The sequence below is a fragment of the Necator americanus genome, chromosome V (assembly GCF_031761385.1).
Source record: "Necator americanus strain Aroian chromosome V, whole genome shotgun sequence".
NCBI lineage: Eukaryota > Metazoa > Nematoda > Chromadorea > Rhabditida > Ancylostomatidae > Necator > Necator americanus.
This window is the reverse complement of record NC_087375.1, coordinates 31,731,580-31,753,695: the sequence shown is the minus strand read 5'-3', so window position 1 is coordinate 31,753,695 and position 22,116 is coordinate 31,731,580. Positions and strand designations below refer to the sequence as shown.

At 40.0% G+C, this 22,116-nt stretch overlaps 1 protein-coding gene across 1 annotated transcript; it reads right to left on the bottom strand.

The window, feature by feature from the left end:
- Positions 1-2,635: 2,635 nt before the first annotated feature.
- RB195_015829 (uncharacterized protein) lies at positions 2,636-20,582 on the bottom strand (the record flags this gene model as incomplete). The annotated part of the gene is made up of 6 exons (XM_013440625.2): positions 2,636-2,794; positions 2,866-2,981; positions 3,290-3,417; positions 4,281-4,392; positions 20,021-20,152; positions 20,570-20,582. The coding sequence occupies 6 exons, from the start codon at positions 20,580-20,582 to the stop codon at positions 2,636-2,638; spliced, it is 660 nt and encodes a 219-aa protein (XP_013296079.2).
- Positions 20,583-22,116: the final 1,534 nt, after the last annotated feature.

The following is a 22,116-nucleotide window of genomic DNA, read 5'->3' as shown; positions in this document are numbered from 1 at the left end:
GTTTCTCTGCCTATGCTAAATACAATCAGAAGTTTGAGTATACGCTCTGGGCACATATGAGCTATATAACTTGCGCAGTTATATTGGTTAATTTAATCAGATATTGCAAAAATGTGCTGACACGCAGGACATCGCCAGGTGCCCACCCCAAATAGATCAACCTAGAGGGAACATAGAATGTTTGAAAACAACTCCTCGTTTCGTTGCTTCGAACTGTCAGACATTGTTGAGCAAAAGCGGTCGGCGTCGATAGGCACGCCGCAGAATCCCGGCAGAATCTAAGTCTAGCAGTCCATGGAACGGTGTCGAATGGATGGATTAGGTGTGAACTCTTGCAGCAGATCGAGGAGATTAAAGGCAGCGCATCACGATTTTGATGTGGTGCGAAACATACAGCATTCGGTTAATAAATTGGGGAACCCAGCACGTTACCGATAATTCCTCCCTAACAATCTTTAAAAAAAAACAGCGTGGGAACCGTATTAGTTCCTATGAGGTGTGAGCTGCACTTAAAGGCATCACCCCACGAATCTGGGGTGGTGGGGGTTTCAGGTGGGTTATGCCTATACAGAGTCGTAGATTATAGAGAGGAGTGATTCCGTCTATTTCTTCCTAATTACCGTAAAAAACGGTCCGGAGGATGTGGCTTCGAGCGTTCCGGCGCGCTATTTTCTACAACAAATTCGATTATAGCGCGCCAGCCGCGTGCACGCGCCGCATCTTCTCGGTCGTTTTTTTAACGGCATTTAGGAAGAAATGGACTGAATCACCCTCCTCTCCATAATCTACGACCCCGTACAGGAATTCTCCACCTGAAATCCGTACCACCTCAGATTCGTGGGGTGATGCCTTTAAGAAGGACACACCTCGACGATGGTGCGTGTAACCGCGTCATTCAATAAATACCAGTTAAGTCAAGCACGTAAATCAGTTTCTCATTATCCTTATCGCATAACTGGATTTGAGTGGGTCTACGTAGTCTTAAAAAAACCTTTTCCAACCAACTTCATCGCTTGTTTTGCTGCTAAAATTCGCGCGTAATATCTTGAGTTCCTCCTAATTCCAGAATATCTTCTCAAAGGCCTCGATTTGCAGGAATTGGAATTCTGTCACTCTTTTTATGTAACTGTGCATAGTCAGTGTTCTTGTAGAAAGGATTTTTGTTTACTCTGACTAAACACTCATCCATCCACAATTATACTGCCGAAAAAACCTTAAAAAACGAAAACTATACTTTTACAAACTAGGATCTTAGAGGCAAAAAGCAAAGCAAGCGATAAAATCACTTAGAAAAGACTTTGCTGAGAATGCGTGAGTCCGTTCATACGCTGTTATACGAAGAAGATAGTGAAAAACAAAAAATACAAAAAGAAAAGGGACTTCCCCACATACTAGAGAAAAAGCACTGTGCACCACTTCACCGAGGTTCTAATCCATTATGTCACAATACGTTTGACGTTATCACCGACCATAAATGTTTGTTCGCATTGGTGTTACGGTAGAATCGCCGAATACATACATACACGCAACAACGTAACGCGAAACGAAGCATTTTGCTTTGTGGAATGCAAAAAGTGAGAAAATAACATGAAATATCACGACGATACTATAAATTAGCTGTAAAAAAAACGAATGTTTACATAGAAACACCACGAATACATTAAAATTTATTGTTAAACCCGTAATTAGAAAAAAGTATCGTAGAATGATACAATTATTTGGCGACAATTATGTGAAAAGAGCACGAACATTGGCACTCAAGGTTGATGAGGATATACCTTAGCGTACATTTTCAGCGATCACAAAACAACTGCGAGAAAACGAGTGATTTCAACGAAAATTTGAAGATAGCTAAAGATAGAAGACAATGTACATAGATGTACATATTCTAGAAAATGATTGTTGGTCAAGTAGGAAAGTATGTTTGCAATTAGCGACAAAAAATCGCCTTAACTAGCATACTACGCTCAGCAGAGAATTTGTTCAACCAGGTTAACGCGACGTGACCGCGACAAAGCTTTGGTGCCTTGAGAGCGACACTGCGCCATCGACTGTCGTGAACTACGTCGTTTTAACTCAGCTGACTGTCATATCTATATTTTGATGAACTACACATGGATATGAGGACAAAGTGTAGACAAAAAAGAGTAATTTTCTGGAAGGTCCTTACACAGGAAAATTCTACACTATCTTCGTTTATCTTCTACTTACAAAATGCGGAACTGAAACCAACCGAAGGGCACTTAGTTCCACTTCCCAATGAGGCCACGGAAATTTCTAGGATCATCTAAGATAAAATATAGACCTTACTAACTCGGGGTTCTCTACATGCGACAGGGAAGAAAAATACAAAACCCGTATTTCAGCTGGAGTATTTGCTCCAATCCTAACCCTAAACTGAAATTTAAGGGAAACAGCCTTCTCAAGTGTTTCCTAGAAGCCCCTTCCTAACAAAGAAGTGCAAGTTATAGAAAGAAATTTTGTTAAGTAAGAGCTGAATTCCTCTGAATAGCTCTTTAATCTGAAGGATTAAGAGGAGAAATAACATGACGCCATCACATCCGTGAGATCCATGACGTGAGCAAAATGAAGAGTAAGAGATCTCGGTACGTAATTACACAGTCATAATCCGCAGCTACTCCACCGGTGTGATGTCGGACTTCTTCCCGTTTCGTGACGGAGTTCGATTATCCAGTCGAGCATTGCTCACCGTTGGTAATTCAGGGAAGTTTTGAATTTGGCTGTAGCTAGGCGGTGGTGGATAGGGCGGAGGAGCTTGCAAGCCAGGAATTCCCTGAAAAATTGCGAAATTTGTGTGAAGCAGTAACATTTCAAATTGGTATAAGTTTGAAGTGTGCAGATCACCTGAAATCGCCTAGGATCTCGCATAGAAAGCGGTGGAGTGCTATTCATTGCATAAGGGGGCACATACATTGGATACATAGCCGATGAATCCGTCGCCATCACTTCAGAGTAATATCCTTAACAATTTTGTTATATCTTCATCATAATAATATTATACATTAGCACCGCTAGAATTGGTCAACTTCTCGCACCAAGTAGTCATTGGATACAAGCTATCAGGTCAGCCAATGGCGAGCGCCCAGTGGGCACGCCCTTTCCCAGCAGTCATTTATTAAAAAATATTTTCGGACACAAATTTTGAAGAGTGATTGATAGTTCCATGTGATGTAAAAGAGAGAATTACCATCCCAAAAGAACATAGGAAAACTCGTTACTGCAAAGTTACTCTTCGGAAAAGGAACGACCACGCCGCAATTGTACATACCTGGCGGAGGTATGAACGGGACCGGATGTTGAGTAGTTTGGATTTCGACGGATGCCGTCGACTGAGTGGTCATCGTGCGCCGCGAACGACGCGCTTGCGTTGCCCAGCCGCGTTGCATGTCAGAACGGCTGAAACGAAGAATTCTTGTTCGTAAACATAAATAAGAAAAAAAAAGTCAACGGTTTTTTTTACCTGTTTCTTTTTGCACCTGCTAGAGTCAGAAATCAAGGCAAGAAATTAACTATGAGCATTCATTTTTTTTTCCAAAGGGTTGTTTTCAAACTATGTTTTTCTCCTCGAAAAAAAGTTCAGGGTAAAGCATTGTTAAACGAATGCATGAATAATAAATTCAACTTCCTTGGAGCATCTATTTGTGTGGAAAAATAGTTAAGTATACCTTTCATCACTTCTACTATGCTAATGGGCACATAACTACAACTAAATCTAACATAACGCGTAATAAAATTCAGTGATGAAGTAATTCTAAGCCTAAGCGAAGAATCGAAGAATTTATTTAATAAATACAGAAGATCAAGTGATTTTTTGGTTTCAGCTCTCTTTGAACATCGAACTGGACCTGGTGAAACCTTATCCTTCTACATTCTGCAAAAAGAATTCCAACATCTAGTACCCTCTGAAGCGCGAATTCATTCGGACTTGGTGTCTCAGCGCATTTCCCTGAACTCATTATTTACGATAGAATCACGGATGTAGATTACTTTACATGGACTTGAAAGAGTTATGGCGTGCACTACACGAACATAAATTTCTGTCGCATAGAAACAAAACATCAATTTGTTTGAATTACATAAAAAGAAGTACGCCTGAGATTAATTCGTGGCAATATTTCTTCAGTTCATTTTAACAGGATCCGGAAGATGTCGGAGCCCTCCTTGAAAATTATTTAGGATGGTGCAGCTCTTTTTTTTTCTTTGTATACAAGAAGAAATGGGTTGTGAAGAAAAAGAAAAAAAAAACCGCTAAAGATTACCTCATCACAATGCATGATTTGAGAAGAATGATAAGTAGAAATATTATGGAGAACGCTATGAACGGTACGAAAATGAATACCGGAGAGCTGCCGAAATCAAACATAGGACATGCTGAAATGAAATGTCATTGTAATAAATACAGAATTCGGGATTTATATACGCGAAAATACAAAAAAAAATTTAAGCGACAAAATCATAACAATGAGTAGAGTGTATGATTGTTGAGTTAAAGGCATCACTCCACGGATCTGAGGTGGTACGGATTTTAGGTGGAGTATTCGTGTACGGGATCGTAGATTATGGAGAGGTGGGTGAATCCGTCCACTCCTTGCTAGTTAGGGTAAAAAAAACGGCCCGGAAGACGCGGCGCGTGCACGCAGCTGGCGCGCTCCAATCGAATTTATTGTAGAAAATAGCGGTCCGGAATGCTCGAACCCGTATCTTCCGGTCCGGTTTTTACGGCAATTAGGAAGAAATGGACGAAATCACCCCTCTCTCCATAATCTACGATCCCGTATACAAATAGTCCACCTGAAATTCGTACCACATCAGATTCGTGGGGTGATGCCTTTAACCAAGATGCCGGAGCGTAATTCACCGGAAGAACACCAGAAAGTGCTTGAGAACGGTTGAGAACGCAATGGATAATCGAGTTTGAGTTATGAATGAGTAATTGAGCCTATGAGAGAAATTTAAATATGGCCGTGAAAACAAAAAGCACGTGTGACATTAACTGGCGGAAAAGTACATATTTCAAAGGATTCTACGAGTGCAGTTGTACTAAAGTAAGTCATATGTTGTTATAATCTTTCTCTTTTTTTTCGGTTGAAACTTCTGAGCACAAACAATTTTTACTAAAAAATAAGTGGACGTAAGAAGTTACAGCACCGCTGCTGATGTCTGCAAGAATGAGATCTATAGGGAAAAGTATGTACAGTATTGTAAAGTACGGTAGAAGATGATACAAAATTGAGATTAGAATTGAATGAAAGGAAACTAGAATGATACGATAGTTAGAATAGATAGAATAGATAGTTTCCGAGGGTCCTTTTTACACGTCAAGAAAACGAGTGATAATAATTAGAATGGCAATGTTTAACTATAAATACATGATGTTCAAGTAACAGAAATTCGTCCCAGGACCTACAGGTTCAATTCTTCGTTCGGTAGAATTTCAGTGTTGGGTTCTTCCCAATAATAGGTACAGTCCATGACGTGCATTGCAAGGCTTGTAGCAAATACTAAAAGTTGTGCACTATTTTCTGGATCAGACGACAAGACAAGCTCAGAGGCATCAGCACATCCGACGAAGTAACTCTATACACCGGTAATATAAAAAAATGAAATAATGAGGAGATCAAACGGAATAAAAATTACGACAAATACTTCTAATTCGAGCGGTTTTCAATAGAATTCTCATGTTTTGCACAACTCCACATTCATTCATTTCAAGAGGATCTGATTTCATCCAAGCACTAGTGTAAAGGATTGCTTCGAAAATGAGAAAAAAAAAACAAATTTAAAAAATGGGTAAACGGATGCAAATTTATTTTGTTCTTCGACTTCTGGATCTATGCAGATTTTTTTCCGTTTTCACTCTGATTTTTACAGAATAATCAATCATTCTACTATTACTGGAACGAAGTGGACATTGAAAACATCCGAAAATACTGCCATTTAAAGAAAAAATTGAAGAGAAACGGTTTTTGAGAATACGAATATGAGGGGTAGCGGTTATCAAGGAATATTCTAGGCTATTACAAAAGGTTATCATAGTTACAAAGTCCAAAAAAAAGAAGATTAGCGGAGTTTGGAATTAATCACTGGTACTGTCTAGACGGAAATCTAGCCTTAACAGTAAAAGGCGAACGAAACGCAACAAATCACTATTGTTTTAAACTAATTACATATAGCCGAGGCAATAACAAGCTCTGAGGCACCTGTCTCGCTTTCTTTCTGCTCAATGTTCACTTCTTTCCTTCATTTTTGTCCACGAAATTTTCAACAAATCGCCTAGATGACATTTAAAATAACTCTGAGAAATGAACGTGAATATTTATGACAAAACTGCAATTTGTCAATTCTCCCCATCCATCCATCGTGCAATAAGGCTGCGATTCCGCCCCAATACTAAATCGCTTCCGGAACTAGGACCTCGCTAGGAATCCTTTGGAATTTTGAGAACAGAAAATGATGAACGGTACAGTAGAAGCGGCTGAATCCCATAAACTCATTTCTCAAGAGTAAAATATTGTTTGAATGGGTAATAAACAGAATAAAAGTGGAAATAACAGTAAGAGCCGGGAATTGAAAATAAATGGAATGGTAGTTTCTTTTTTTTCTTTTTTTTTCTAATTTCATGGCTCCTGATTTTACTCGGCGCGTCGATGGGAATTGCCCAGTACAACAATTGTAAAGAAATCTCCGGAAGTCCGCGAGAGGTGCATCTGCCGGATATGCAATAAATTCGGTCCCACTATCCACAAAAAAATAATTCACTATTTTTGCAGATTGAACTAACTACTCGTTCTTTAGCGGTGAGTAATCGCATGAAAAGTTCTCGCATTTACGTAGAATTATAATTTATCCACAGAATAAAATGAATGTGGAACTAGTAAATGAGCCTATTCAAGCAATAGTCAGTGAAAGACGTCATTATCACGCCAGACGTGTACCCAGTTTGTCCTGTTCAAATAACGGGCACAAATTTAGCGTTATAGTATTTAATTTTAGTCTTCGCTAGAATAAACTAAAAGGTAAAGACTGTATAAGTACTTATAGGATAAAATCCTACGATAAACTCCAGAACTTATTTTAAAAATAATTCTAATTGGGAGCTTTTGTACTCTATCCTTCAAACGAATGACTTTAAATGACTCATCTTCGTAATTTGGTTCGCATGATCGTGTTTTTCACCTTCGACCGTTCAAGAGCTATGGGACCCTCTGGTACATAGTTGTCGCAGTACGATCATCCTGCGACCATGGTGTGATCACAAACGAATTACCGTATGAAAGTTTTCATGTTGAGTGCACTATTTAAATAATTTTGCAAAATTTCCCATATGATTAGGGTGAGTCATAAATAACTTCCGTTTTTTTCGTCCGCACATGGAAACTTCCGTTTTGTTTTTTTTTTCTCACACATTTATTTTGATGATTTATTGTGATTGTAGTGTATTAAACTTCACAGCTGTATTAAGCTTTGCTTTACGGGCGCACGTAGTGTAGCGCCTAGAGGTTCCGCTTCTTGCATGATCGATCAGAGGTTCAAACAATCGCATGGTGTAAGAGTTTTTTTTATTCTTTTATTTTCAAAATGAGCAAAAAATTAAACGTAAGTTGCATAACACCAGACAGCTGTCTACGTACTAACCGAAGCACTCCCTGCATAGCGATAACAAAATTTCTTGTTTAGGTAATCCATTAAATGTGTAAACAATAACAATAGGTGCCATGTATGTACCTGGGCGGAAGTTATTTACGAATCAAACTTATGAACCTTATTTTCACAAAATGTCAATAAAAATCATGTAACATATATATTCTTGAAGAAAAGAATTGAAACAAAAACGATAGCAGTAAAAACTTATTTTCTTTTTTTTTTTGTTAATACATATAAAATTCGAAAACAGCCTAAACTAAAATAGTCGTACCCGGAAATTTTAATTCTCTCTCCGAGAATTTTTTAATTCTAAAACATAAATGCACCCCACGTATGAAAACATAAAATTTATTCTCCATTTTTGATCGTCACAAAATTTATTCTTCAATTTTGATCGCCACAGAAATGAAAAATAAAAAGTTTCAAGGATTGAAGTAATGTGAAAAGCGTGGACTGAATTAGAAAAACGTTTCTAATCCGACTGTGAGGTGTGAACCTATACGTATTCGATAAAGACCATTCTAGAAGAATTCGAACTTAGTATGTGTGTGTGTATAAGTTTAAATGAGTTTCTACGAACAACGCTTTCGAGGACAATTGCTCTGCCATACATTTTCCGTGCTATGACGCAAATCAACCGAGAATTATGTAGCTGCTGAAATTATAGTCCTAGTTCGTCACACTTTTTCATAAAAATTGCGCATTCGCAAACCTTATACCTTATACACGATTATTTTTGACATATCTAATCTTGCTAAAGTGATGAGATACGAGTTTTTACTACGAGTATAAACAATTCCAATTTATGCGTTGAAATACGGTATCACTGTTTGAGTGCTCTACTGTAATCTGCTATGTAGAGGAGGGGGTGGTAATCTCTTTAAACTCCTAAAGGGTATGTAATGTTATTTCCGAGGTAGAACTGCAGTATATTAGCTCCGTACATTCGGGAACCTATCAAAAGCATTCGGTAGTTCCGCAGCAGTTGACAAAGTGAAAAATAGTTGAAACTTCGTTCAAGGAAAGAAGAATAAAGTGTTTGGGTCACGAAGAAAAATCAAATATGTACAAACTGGTATATATTTACTATACGATATGGATCCTATTTTCTGAAGCAACCTCCGAAACGAGGAACGCTTTAAGGGATAAAGCTTGCATAGCCAGTCCCCACTTGTCGTATGATTATGCAACAGGGAAATGCACATAAACAAGAAAAATCTATTAACCTTATCTTTATATGAGAGAGAGAGATTATTTCCGTTTGTTAATCAGCGGAAGCAGAATGAGTCATTCAGGATCACCTACCTCATCCTGAATGACTCATTTTGCAATCCGCTAAATTATCGAGCGCAAACCTGAAAGCGATGTTAATTTTGAGTAGTATACGGCTCGATTTTTGCTCCGGACATTAAGAAACGCACGGGGTATGGTAGCAAAACTAGCAAGTATGGTTAAATACTTCTACTTGAATACTTGAAATGCTTTTCCATTTCAACTACAATCAAATTTAAAAATCAATCCAAATCTCAAACTAAATGACTAGTTTGTGCAAAAACGAACTTGTAGATAATGAAAAGGATTACTACGTAATTTAGGAGACATATAAATAAGCACAAAATTGTTTCTACCCTAAAACCAGTGATTGCCGACGGTGAGATGTCCAGCTACACTCAGACCATTGAAACAAATTATAAGGAAAACTTCTTGAAGAAAAAAAGCAGCAAAACCCAAATAATGGATGAAAAGGGTTGTTTATGGAAAATTACGCGAAATATGCACCTAGAAGACTTAGATTTAGGTGAAAAAAGATATATTGGGAATTAAAAGAAGAGACTATAGAAACGCTACAACTTCTAAAAAAAATCTACTTTTCAAAAAAAAAATCGAATCCTAGAATCGTAATTCCCTCAGAAATTTCCCCGTCTCTAATGTCTTATTGTCCGAACGTCATTTTCTTAAAGGCATCACCCCAGGAATCTGAGGTGGTACGGATTTCAGGTGGAGTATTCGTATACGGGATGGGAGACTACGGAGGGAGGGGTGATTCCGTCCATTTCTTCCTAATTGCCGTAAAAAACGGCCCGGAAGATACGACTTCATTCGTTTTGGCGCACCATTTTGTACAAGAGGTTCGATTGGAGCGCGCCAGTCTTGTGCGGCGCCGCATCTTCCGGGCCGTTTTTTTACGGCAATTAGCAAGAAATGGACGGAATCACCTCCTTCTCCGTAGTCTCCCATCCCGTATACGAATACTCCACCTGAAATCTGCACCACCTCAGATTCGTGGTATGCTGCCTTTAATGTTAATTCCCGTTAAGGTTGTGTCAGCTGCATTATTTCAGCGCACGTGAGCTCAACTTCATTTAATAAATAATCCAGCGTAATAGAAAAAAAAACGTCATAGTCTGTAATAGGTGCCGCGTATGCGAGAGTGATTGCTACCTTCTCGCGGTCGTCGTGCTTGTAACAAATACAATCAAACGTTTGAGTATATGCTTTAAGGATGTATATAAGCTATATAACATCCGAAATTGTACGGAAGTTACTCAGATATTGGAAAATGATGCCGTTGTTAAGCACACCGACAAAGTCCAACCAAAATAGGTTTAATACCTGGAGGGAACATGGAACTTTTTGGTAACAACACCGTTCCGTTACGCTGCCTAACGTTGTCAACCTGAAGGTATCCGGGTCACTCGTCGTCGATACGCAGTTCACACGAGACACCAAGCTATGGAACAATGACGAATGGATTGGCTCTGTGTGAGCTGTAGATCAAAACTGTACGAGGAAGTTATGTTCAAGAACCACACGCCGCGGAGAAGATGCGGATGTAACCGTGTCCGGCGACAACACCGGCGATTAAGTAAGCCTGTAATACAGTTGTGCGACGTACCGTTCCTACCCTCCCACCGGGAAGTACTTAAAAAGCGAATAGGCGCAAGAGCGCCCATAACCCTTTACAAATCCAAAAAAAAATTACAAATCCGAGGAGCAAAGCGTTTGGAAGGATCCGCGGAAGCTTCAATGTGTTCAAAGAAATAACTTCTTACAGAAATAAGAGTAATAAGAGGAAAGCGCGTAAATTGGTGTGACGTATCTCGAATTTTCAGATAATGACATACTGACATTGAGTCGTTCCGTCAGATCCCAAAGAGAAGATGGCAGAGTTTCTTTTCATTGTCAGTTCTATTTATGCACACGGGTTAACTGACGGAGAATTTTCTGCAATCTTCACCTTCTCTCTTGTGGATACTCTGGAGTGGTAGGTTCCGTGCATAAGGTTTTTTTTCTAGAACGAATGCGAATGTTGCCAGGAGACTGGTGGGATAAGCATGTTATAGAAATGCGCAAATCGTTTTGAGCCCTTTGAACGCGAAGCGAAAATGGAAACGTCAGGCTTTCAGTAAAATTTCACCTTCACTGAAAGAAACTGTAACATTCAATGCCCTCAAACCCTCAAAACGGATTGTCACAATTGTAAAAAAAAAAAACTCTCCATGATACATCAAATATACAGAGTGAGGCTATCAAAAATTTTTAAGGAATTTTTTTGGTGGCGGCTTGTGTAGTACGGTAAGCAGGCAAACATTTTCACGTTCTACACACCTTAAAGTCCAGTAACTTCAATCAGTGTAGGACCGCTGAACAACAAATTTCCACGGTCAGAGCATATTTAATAAATGGTCACAGGAGTACACATAGGACCAATGAAAAGTTCATCCTCATTTTCAACTTCCGCTCCGTGCACCCGTTAAAAATGAGAATCCCGGTTCTGCTTGGACTAACAATCTGCAAACAACAAGAAGAGGTGGGAATTTCGCAAAATGTAAGGACATAGGACATGGAACGTGAATGAAATTTACGTTGGGCCCATATGTGACTTCGGCAATTTATTAAAGCAGCGTATCGAAATCCGTTGCAACGCGTCCACGAGCGAGCATTCGGAGATTAATGAGGCCCCTCACTGGCCTATTCAAGTGAAACCAACGAATAGGCTGAATTCGTTTAAAAAAAACATCAAATATCGTACATGTGCCTCTAGATAAACTTCTAGTAAATAACACAGTTGAATCAAGCTTTCTCAAAGGCAGCTTATCTTGTCTTAGAAATTCTCAAAGCACGGAAACCCTAGGAAAACGTTCAGGTTGTGGATTAAGGAAACAAACGGGGCTCTGTTCATCTTCCCCTAATCGTCGTGAAATACGGGGTTCTTTCTGGAATCCGCTGCAGCGCACACTCTTATGCACACCTCGGATCCACGCGCGAGCGTTCGATTCTGAATGATGGCTCCACACCAGCCTATTCAAGCAAGACCAATGAATAGCCTGCCGAGGGAGCCACAGCGTGTAAAAGGTGGTACTTTTCAACGTATCTCGTGGGAACAAACCCCGTTTCCAAGCCGTTTTCTTACGGCGACGGGAAAGACAAGCGAAGCTACGGTGGTTTCCGCAGTCTGCAATTCGAATTCTAGATTTTCGCTGCGGTTTCTCCACCACGGCGGCAAAGTCGTGAGACGTAGCCTTTAAATCACTCTGCCTGCGAAGCCTTGTTGTTCCACGGTACAACACTGATTGGTTACTAAACCTCAAGGTATGTAGAACGTGAAAGTCATTGAAAGTTCAATACATTGTGGGAGGAAGAGAGAAATATACCAAAGAATGACATTTTCCATGAATATTAGCTTCAAATTTGCAAAACTGACCACTCAATACTCTTACTGCGTCAAGAAGTGTTTTGTCGGATAAATTGAGGTCGGTTACCTCATGGATCTGATTCCCGGATTTGCTAAGAATGTTTCGGATTTTCGCTTTACTCTACAAGTAACAAAAATGACTATCACTTCGAGCGTAAAAACGGAGGAGGCAATTACTATGGTCTCTAAAACTTGGGGGACTAAGAAACGTCGAAGTGGGAATCCTCGAAGCTGCAAATCAATAAACAAATAACAACAATCCTCCAATAGAGCCTTCCGGAGCAAAGGGGATGTGAAAAGCAGTATCTTCGTATAATACGAGCCCAGACGATTTCCATAGCATGAAAACAGGCGCCTAATGAAAGCGCTCGTAAACAATTTACGGCCGCATATGAGTTAATAATTCCTTAGAAACTAGAATACTGATCATTTACGAAGCAAACAAATTATCATCACGTCATTTGAAGAAAGGTTTCGCATCAATCTTTAATCTATCTATCTTTAATTTGTCCATTCTCCTGTTACGGGCAGGAAGAAGTCCACAGTTTTACCGCACCAGGTAAATTTCTGAGAAAAATTGCCGTCCGCTGTTTTATTTATCACACTCCTGATAAAAAAAAAAGTGCGCTGAGAGTGAGGAATGAATTGGTAGGTACATTTTAGTTCGCTGCCTGTCTTTAAAGGCATCACCCCACGAATCTGAGGTGGTACGGATTTCAGGGAGAGTATTCGTATACGGGATCGTAGATTATGGAAAGGGGGTGATTCCGTCCATTTTTTCCTAATTGCCATAAAAAAACGGCCCGAAAAATACGGCTTCGGGCGTTCCGGCGCGCAATTTTCTACAAGAAGTTCGATTGGAGCGCGCCAGCCTTGTGTACACGCTGCATCTTCTGGGCCGTTTTTACGCCAATTAGCAAGAAATGGACGGAATCACCCACTTCTCCATAATCTACGATCCCGTATACGAATACTCCACCTGAAGTCCGTACCACCTCACATTCATGGGGTGATGCCTTTAATGTAGGAAATGAGTGTAGGCTGCGTTTCTCTGGACATCCGAAAATCCAGAAGCCGATACAAACCACAAGATGCAAACAAAGGGGTTTCATTGAAACATGGTACAGCAATATTTTTATGAAAACATAAATCTCAAAAAGAAAAGCACCTGCAATGATTATTGAGATGTTGACAAGGAAATGCTAAAGTTATCCATAAAGCATTTAAGGTGGGTATTTTAAGAACTCAGACATTAGTGATATTTGTAACGAAAGAAAAAGTTTTCATACTTGACAATAACAGAATCTCTATTTTTTTAAAAAAAGAGGGAGATGTAGAGGGAGAAGAAAAGGAAGAAAAACACACTAATAAAGAGAGGAAATGTTTACTCAGAAAATGTTCTCACATTTTTTTTCCTTCTGCTCTTTCGGTCTATCCTGTTTTTTCATCAAAAAATCCTGTTAAATGTGAACTTTGTAGGTATATTTGATGCCAAATAGAAAGTTTTAAAATCAAACTGATAAGAACTGCGCTAAGGCTTTGAAGAAAAGATGTAAAAATCGAGTAATCAAAAAAAAAATTAGTGTATAGTCAAAGCTACTTTATGGTTAATATACCACAAAACATTTGTTTTTCTTTTTTTTTTTAGCTGATGGAATTTCCTAGCAACTTGAGAGATCCAAACAAGTTGACAAGCAGAATTCACGAGCAGTGGAAGCGATGTGGAATCGGACAGCAGGAAATCCTGCGTTAATTGCACATTCATGTTCTTCATCAAACTGTTGTCAAATCCTCATACGGAGTCCCATTCCCATTCTATTAAAGACTTAAAAATCCGCTCAGACTTTTATTATATTGTTGTGGCAGAGGATTGTACTTCTTTATAGTCGAAAGCATGTTTCTGTATGCAATAAAAATTCACTTAATCTTTCGCCGAAGTGGGAAAGAGAAATGTTTAACAGAATGGAATCCGGCAAGTGCGTGGATTACAAGCCCAATAAATTACAGGCTTTAACGTCACCGTCCGAAATCCCACTCTACTCGGTTGGTCCTGAAGCGTTCTCCTCATCAACACTGTGAAATATCATGCGTAGAGCAGATGCACATGATAGCAGGATGCTCTATGAATCCATGCTCAGTCGCTCCCCGCTAGTAGTTTTTCTTAATCGACAAAGATACTATAACAAACAAAAGCAATGATATTTTTGGTAAACAAAGACATTCCAGAACTATTATAGAAACAAAGTCCAGAATGTTCTCGGATTCTAAGATCATGATTCTGTGGTAATGTTCACTGATTTTTCTTCCACATACGTCCATGCATCCATTGCAAATAAATCTATAACTTGACCTAGAAATTTCCAACCGTAAACCTCTCCAGCATATATTCAGGTTAAAAAACCTCGAGCCTATCAAAATCCATTTACTTTTTCACTCGAAGCCATTTTTGTGTCATAGAAAACCTGAAGACATTAATAACGCCTAAACAATTCCGTTCCGGAGAAAGACAAGGAAGTCTCGATTTGCACAGTTCTTCTTGATGTTGGACTAAAGAAAAGAGAGGAAACGACATGATTATTGAGTTTTTCAGCCAATGACGTGCGAGAATAGTGACGGAATTCTTTCTAGGAGTAGAAAAGAAATATATAAACCAATTTCAATCGCTAGCTATTTTAAGTGCTCGCAACATGTTTCATTTTCCAAAAATTTTCTTCGAAGAATTAATTACGAATAAAGACATACAAAACAAAACAGAAATCTGCTCTTTTCTTTTACAAAATTCATTCAAGAAAAAGCCACGCTTTTTCTTAAATTTGATATTTGCAGCGCAACGCTTATCGACTCAAAAGTTTTGCGTTGTTCTTTTCGAATGAACTGTACTTCACCATTCCTATATTGAAAATGTTCGAAAATACCAATACTGGTTTTTACTCAAACTCGAACAGAGCAGATATTGCGATGCCAGCGAGTTAATCATCAAAGAACTCCATCAAACTACAAAGAACACCAATGAATGGATCACGAAGTGACCAGAGGATCAAAAACATCTAGCCGATTAATATTTTGAATAGAAAGAATAATCTCCCGACAAATAATCTTCGGGAAAATCCGCACCTCGCCCATTCGATAAAACTTATGAGGCTCCGCCGTTGAGGCACTGCAGCAGTGAATGTCACCCATGACAACGGCTAGCAGATAGGTAAATAGGTAGGTAACAGAGAAATAGTAGCCACTGCGCTGCGAAAATAACGAGTTCGGAATTGAGTGAACAAAAAAGTTACGGTAGCTATTGCATGTCTCGTTGCACGTTTCCACTATACAGCGACTATATCACCTATGAAGATTGAACAACCTTATAACCTAGCATGTCAAAACAATAAACGAAATAAGAAAAATAATCGATACTCACTAGATTAATGATGTCTTAGAATAGTTTGCTGTTATATCATAATACGCATGGACGAAATGGACGGAAAAATCAATAACTTCAGTGACCAGAAACGCGACGGTCATTTTTACTATTGCGGGACTGCTGTAGAATTTATCTCCGAATACTGTAACTACATAAAACTTTCACTGAGTCTTTTCGCCATTCTCATTAAATGATGACCGGACAAGAACTAAATGTATTGGATACACCTTCTTTGCTTGGCACACGCACACCTTCCTTCCCCTGTCCTGCTCCAATCGCCCGCGTACCGCGGCCGTCGTGACAAAGATAGGTACTGCCTGTCATATATAACATCCTTCAGTGATTCGCGACATCGGATCTATAAGCAATGAATACAATTCTTTAATATCCTCTATAACTTTGTAGTCTCATAGAAATAGTGCTAGCATGGGTTCACAAGGAAAAATTATTGATTATTCGTATGAGCATTCAATACACATCTCAAAACCTTGGAGTTTGAATAGACAGTGTGGGAACACAACGGCCGCGCCGCAGGTACTTGTATTTCTCCGGACAATCGCGACTCATCCACCATTTCTCTGCTTCACGCACGACAAACGAACATAAATAAAGTTCAGTCTGAAGTTAACATAGTCTGTAAAATCACGTAAGCGATCGAGTGAAACCTGCACCCGCTCCCAGATGAACGTACCGCGTAACGTTGTTAGTACCTGGCTTTCAGAAATTTTACAGAGTTAAACGAACGTCATATCGCACTTTCGTCTATTTTAAATTTTGTTGTCTGCAAGAAGCAGAATGGATCGCAACAACCTTCACTGGCGATCAATCGAGTTTCAATACATTTTTTCGCGCCAACTCGAAATTTTCGTTGAATATCCTATCAGCTTGAAGAAACCAAGTACGAAACAACACCAATAAACAGAGCGGAGAAAAATATCAACCTGAACAATTTCACATTCAGCGCATAACTACCATCAGGGCGATTTAATTGGAATTCGGATCCAAAAAATTGGAAGTATTACACCTAATTATTAATGCGCACGAGCACCAGCATGATACTGTAAAAGCGAATGTACAGTTGGATCGAAAACGATCTGAAACTCGGTGCAGTCGTGTATGCGGCTGTGCTCAAAATCGCCTGGTGGAGCCAACGGTTGTTATCGAGGTGGGATACCTCCTCACTGCGGTCGGATTGTAGAGATGAGGAGGGGTGCCACTTCAGCCCTTTCTGATCTTCTACACCCTTCCTAAGGTTAAGATGAAGTCATATGAAGTGAATTGCTCATATGACTTAGTTCTCTGCCATATGTTGATAGTTGTGCTAACAATAAGACTTGAAAACTGTACTGCTGAAAGTAAGAAACTGAAAAAAATAACCAAAACATGGAGCCACGTATACGAGTTTGATTGATACCAGCTCGCGGAAGTCCTTACACCCAATACAATCAGGCATTTGAGAACAGGTACTAGACGAGTACGAACGATCCAACCTGTATAGTGAGTGATATTGTGGAAGTTATCCGGATATAGAAAAAAGATGCTGTTTTCCACCACATCACCAAACCTCAACCCAAATAGGTCAAATCTCTAGAGAGAGCGTGGAATGCTTGCTAACAACACTTCGCTTCGTTACGCTGAACTGCCGGACATTGACGAGCTGAGGTACTCTGGTGACTCGATGTCGATATGTAGTTCATGCGAGACCCAAAGTCTCGCAAGCTGTAAAACAGTGAAGAATAGATGGATTTTGCTCGAGTTGTAAATGCAGAATTTTCGGCAAAGCTATGTTCTAGGATGACTGTTCTCCTTCCTCGGCAAAGATGGGGATAACCGCGTCAGGGGATAACAACAGTTCCCCGATTAAAGGCATCACCCCACAAATCTGGGGTGGTACGGGTTTCAGGTGGGTTCGGGGTCGTAGATTATGGGAAAGACGGAACCCCCCTCCCCCACCTGCGAGCCTGCGATTCCTTGAAAACCCATTGGGCCGAATCGGAGGCCGGGGCAGAGCGCAATTGTTGCGCATTGCAACAGAAGCCGTCATAAGAAACAGCATTCCGGGGTCGTCCGTTTCCACTGATACAGGGAGAAATGGACGGAATCACCCTCTTCACCACAATCTACGACCCCGTATAGGTATAACCCACCTGAAACCCGTAGCACTCCAGATTCGTGGGGTAATCCCTTTAACTAATTTAGTATATGTAATCAAAATCCAGATTACAAAAAACAGATATGCACACACAACTGAACGAACCTAATTAGCGCAACCTACAATAAGCCATCACAGGCGCGAGTTATGTAGTGTTGAATCAGGTAGTTGTTAAGTCACAGCATTACATAATCGGGGAAAGTTTATTCATAAGCTAGAATTACGGGAATTCATCCTCTGTATTCGTACTAATTGGTCTAAAAGTCAGTCGTGTAATCGTTGCTCATAACAACTACAATTTGGGAAGTTAATAACGAGTCTGATTGTTACTAGTTAAAAATAGCACGGAGTTCATAATCAGACGCCAATTGAAAATTACCTACGAATGCTCAATAATAATAATAGACTTTGAACTTTTGCTGTACAGGCTCTTCACTAACAATCACGTTCTGTCGGGAAAGTTTGCGTATAGCCTAATCGTACGAAAAAGCATTCATTCACGGAAGCATCAATATTGCGGTATTGTTCATACTAGCGGTGAATAGTTTTGAGTAACGGTGTTATCATAAACAATAATATCACTATAATTATAGAATCACTATAATTGTTATAAACGATGACATCATTATAATTCTGGAAAAACACAAGCAGTGACTAGACTTAAAGGCATCACCCCACGAATCTGAGGTGGTGCAGATTTCAGGTGGAGTATTCGCATACGGGATGGGAGACTACAGAGAGGGGGGTGATTCCGTCCATTTCTTCCTAATTGCCGTGAAAAACGGCCCGGAAGATACGGCTTCATTCGTTTTGGCGCACCATTTTGTACAGGAGGTTCGATTGGAGCGCGCCAGTCTTGTGCGGCGCCGCATTTTCCGGGCCATTTTTTACAGCAATTAGCGAGAAATGGACGGAATCACCTCCCTCTCCGTAGTCTCCCATCTCGTATACGAATGCTCCACCTGAAATCTGCACCACCTCAGATTCGTGGGGTGATGCCTTTAAAGAACCTCGTAGAGTGACGTCATTCATCGGTTGTGTGTAGAGTGTAGAAGGGGTACGTACCAGCGAGCTGAGAGAATATGATTAGGAAGCAATTATAAGAATGCTCCATATATCTCTGCCATGGAAACCAAAGATAATTCTTTAGATGATTTTCAAAAGGTAGGTAACAATGATTGTACAATTTAACAACTTTAAACATCCCTTACGACAAACATATCCAAAACTTGAGCACATAAACCTAACGCTAATCAATCACTCCTTGCTCAAATGACTTCTTAGACCAATCTCAATCAATCAATCAATCAGTGCCATTCATTGCTTACACACTCTTATCGCAGCAACCAAAGCAAAGTTGGAAATTTCGAATATATTATCTTTCCGTATTTCCTTTCCTTCCCGTCAGGTACAACTCTTGGTAACGCAATCTAGCAGAGAAACACAAAATATTCGTAATTTTTCTTGGGCCACGATGGTAAAATGGGTCAAAACGAAATGGAGTTAGGTGTAGTTGCGTGGACGACAAATCGGTGCGTTCGAGCGTAGCGGTTAGGATCGGGGGGGGGGGGGGGAACCTTGCTAGCACCACTCATCGCTGCAGTTCGTTATGGTCCCACATCGATCCCAGCCGCTTGCTTCCCTGCCCCGCTTCGACCGTTCGACCTTACGCAAGTGTACCGAGTTCAATGTCGTTTTGACAAGACCTTCGAAGGTTGAAAGTGAAAACACTAACTTCCCGGAAATAAATATGTTCTAGGAGTATTTAGTACTCGTTTTGGAACTGTACAACATGTGTAAAACACAAATTTTCAGAGATTATACTAGACTTGGAACAAGATCATTGAAATCACTAAAACTAAATCTGCAACACGACTAAAATCCTGAAAATGAAAAACTGTTAAAGGATTTTCAGGAAGGGGTTTTAAAGACTAAACTGAGCATGACAAAAAAAGAATTCGTTAGATTCGAGAGTAAAACTAAACGAAGTATAGAAAAAATCAAAGAGTCCAGAGATAATAAAAAAAACGTATTATGAGCGAATGCGACAAAAGAAAGCAAATCATCTCATTCAAATGTATAAAGCTTAGCTTACTTTGATTAATTCGGTATGGTCTCCGCAATATCAGCAGCGGTGGAGTGTTGCAAACGAAACGAAGATTCGGTGAGGTTCGTAGAAATGATGAACAGATATTCACATCTAATTCAATAGGCATTGAAGAGTAATCTGAAAAGGATAGGAATTTTAGAAAAAGGATAGAACACCTTCAAAAGTATTTAGTTTTCCCACGAAAACCGCAAAATAGGAGTTGTTCAAGAAAGATCCACGTAGCAAAACCAAAAAAAAAAGAATTCCTCGATGAGTCACTTATTATCCACACGCATCAGCTATTGGAATACATAGTTTTTTCGAAAAAATGAAATGAATTTTCACCACGGTCTCCAACGGCTCCAAAGAAATGGTTTCACCTGAACCATTCCAGTATTATCTTAGGAAACGCGACAGTCAAGCTAATTAAATAGTGCCTACAGTTATCAATATGTGTAAAAATGAAGCTGTGTTCTTTGTCGGTTCGTACTTTCATCGTATGCTCAAATCGTGGCACCATAGAACAACTGTGAGTTTAAATTATTCCTCGCCGACCTATTACTACCATCGTTGGTCGTTAGTGTCTGCAGTATAGCGACGTCACTTCATCCATATACAACCATATTGTGAAAATGAAATTAATCGTTGCCATGACGTTTATCTGCGCCGATTCCTTCGAAAAGCGGCTGATATTTCTAATCCAATAAATGACACTAAAATTAGACTCAAATTAGATTAAGTGTTAAAATAGAAGTCAGATTAATATCAATGGAGAAACGTATCACAAAAGGATCAATGTTCGCGGAAAAAAACGGAATCTGCATGAGTAATTAAACCTCTGAGGAGAAAGATGATCTAATGATTTACAATTTTCCTGCCTGAAAAAGAGCGGACCGGTAAGGTAAGTAGATTTTGAATCAAGAATAACGTGATGTCGTCGTAGCAGAATCAAAACAACATGAACTCCGTTGAAGTGAAGTTGCGTAAGCGGCTGCGCTCGAAGCGGTGCAGAGGAGCGTAACGGTTAGGATTGAGGGAGCACCTTCATGGCACACACACTGCAAATCGCGATGGTCCCAACCACTAGCTCCCCCAGGCCGCTTAAAGCGCGCTTGTGTAGCTGCACCGAACTTAAGGGCAGCGCATCACGATTTTGACGTAGTACGGAGACTCCAGAGAAACTGTAGAATTCGGATTGTAGATTACGGAAACCAGCGTGGCTCCGCTCAATTTCCCATGGCCGTCGTACGTTTTTTTCCCTACGAGATACGTTAGATCACATCTCCTTGAACGTTAGAACACATCACTTCCTCCGTTCTTCTCGGCAGCCTATTCACTGGTTTTCCTTGAATAGACTGCTGAATGGGCATCATTGAACTTCGACAGCTCCCTCGCGGACGCAGCGCGTCTAGCAAGGGTGCGTTGCAACCGATTTCGTAGAGAAAAACCTCGCCTTCTACGCCGTATTTCACGACGATTAGGGGAACAGTGGAGCCATATTCGTTTCCGTAATCTACAACGCGAACGTTTTTCCTTGGGTTTCTATGCCGTGACAATTTCGTGATAAGCTGCCTTTAGGGAAGTTTTGATTCAACTGTGTTACTACTAGAAGTTTGTCCAGATGCTCATGTGCGATATTTGCTGGTGTTCCTCAAAATCCGTTCTGCTTTGCTTGTTCGCGATACACAGTAGTGCTTGAGTTGTCGCGAATGTGATGCAATTTGAACAAAAGTGGGACACCGAATCCCTCCGAATTCAGAAATCCATACTGGACGAAAGAAATTGTCTGCAAAGTGCAGAAGAACGAAAAAGTCACGAAATTCATCGCAAATCAACTAATAAGCGGTTACCGTAAGCTTGGTGACAGTCCAGCTTTTCGTACCAGGCCCACATCCTGTTAATCGCGACTGTTAGGAAGAGAGAAGCACATTCCACGAAGGAGAATGTTGGTGTTGTGCTCGATACGGAGTAATGGCGAAAAACTGCTGCTTATAGGGTTCCTATGACTCCTCATATTGGAATTTTCAGCAGCGATATACTAGCTGCTGAATTGGTAGACATACGATTTAGTGTTATAAATAACCTATTCAAAATCGAAAAAG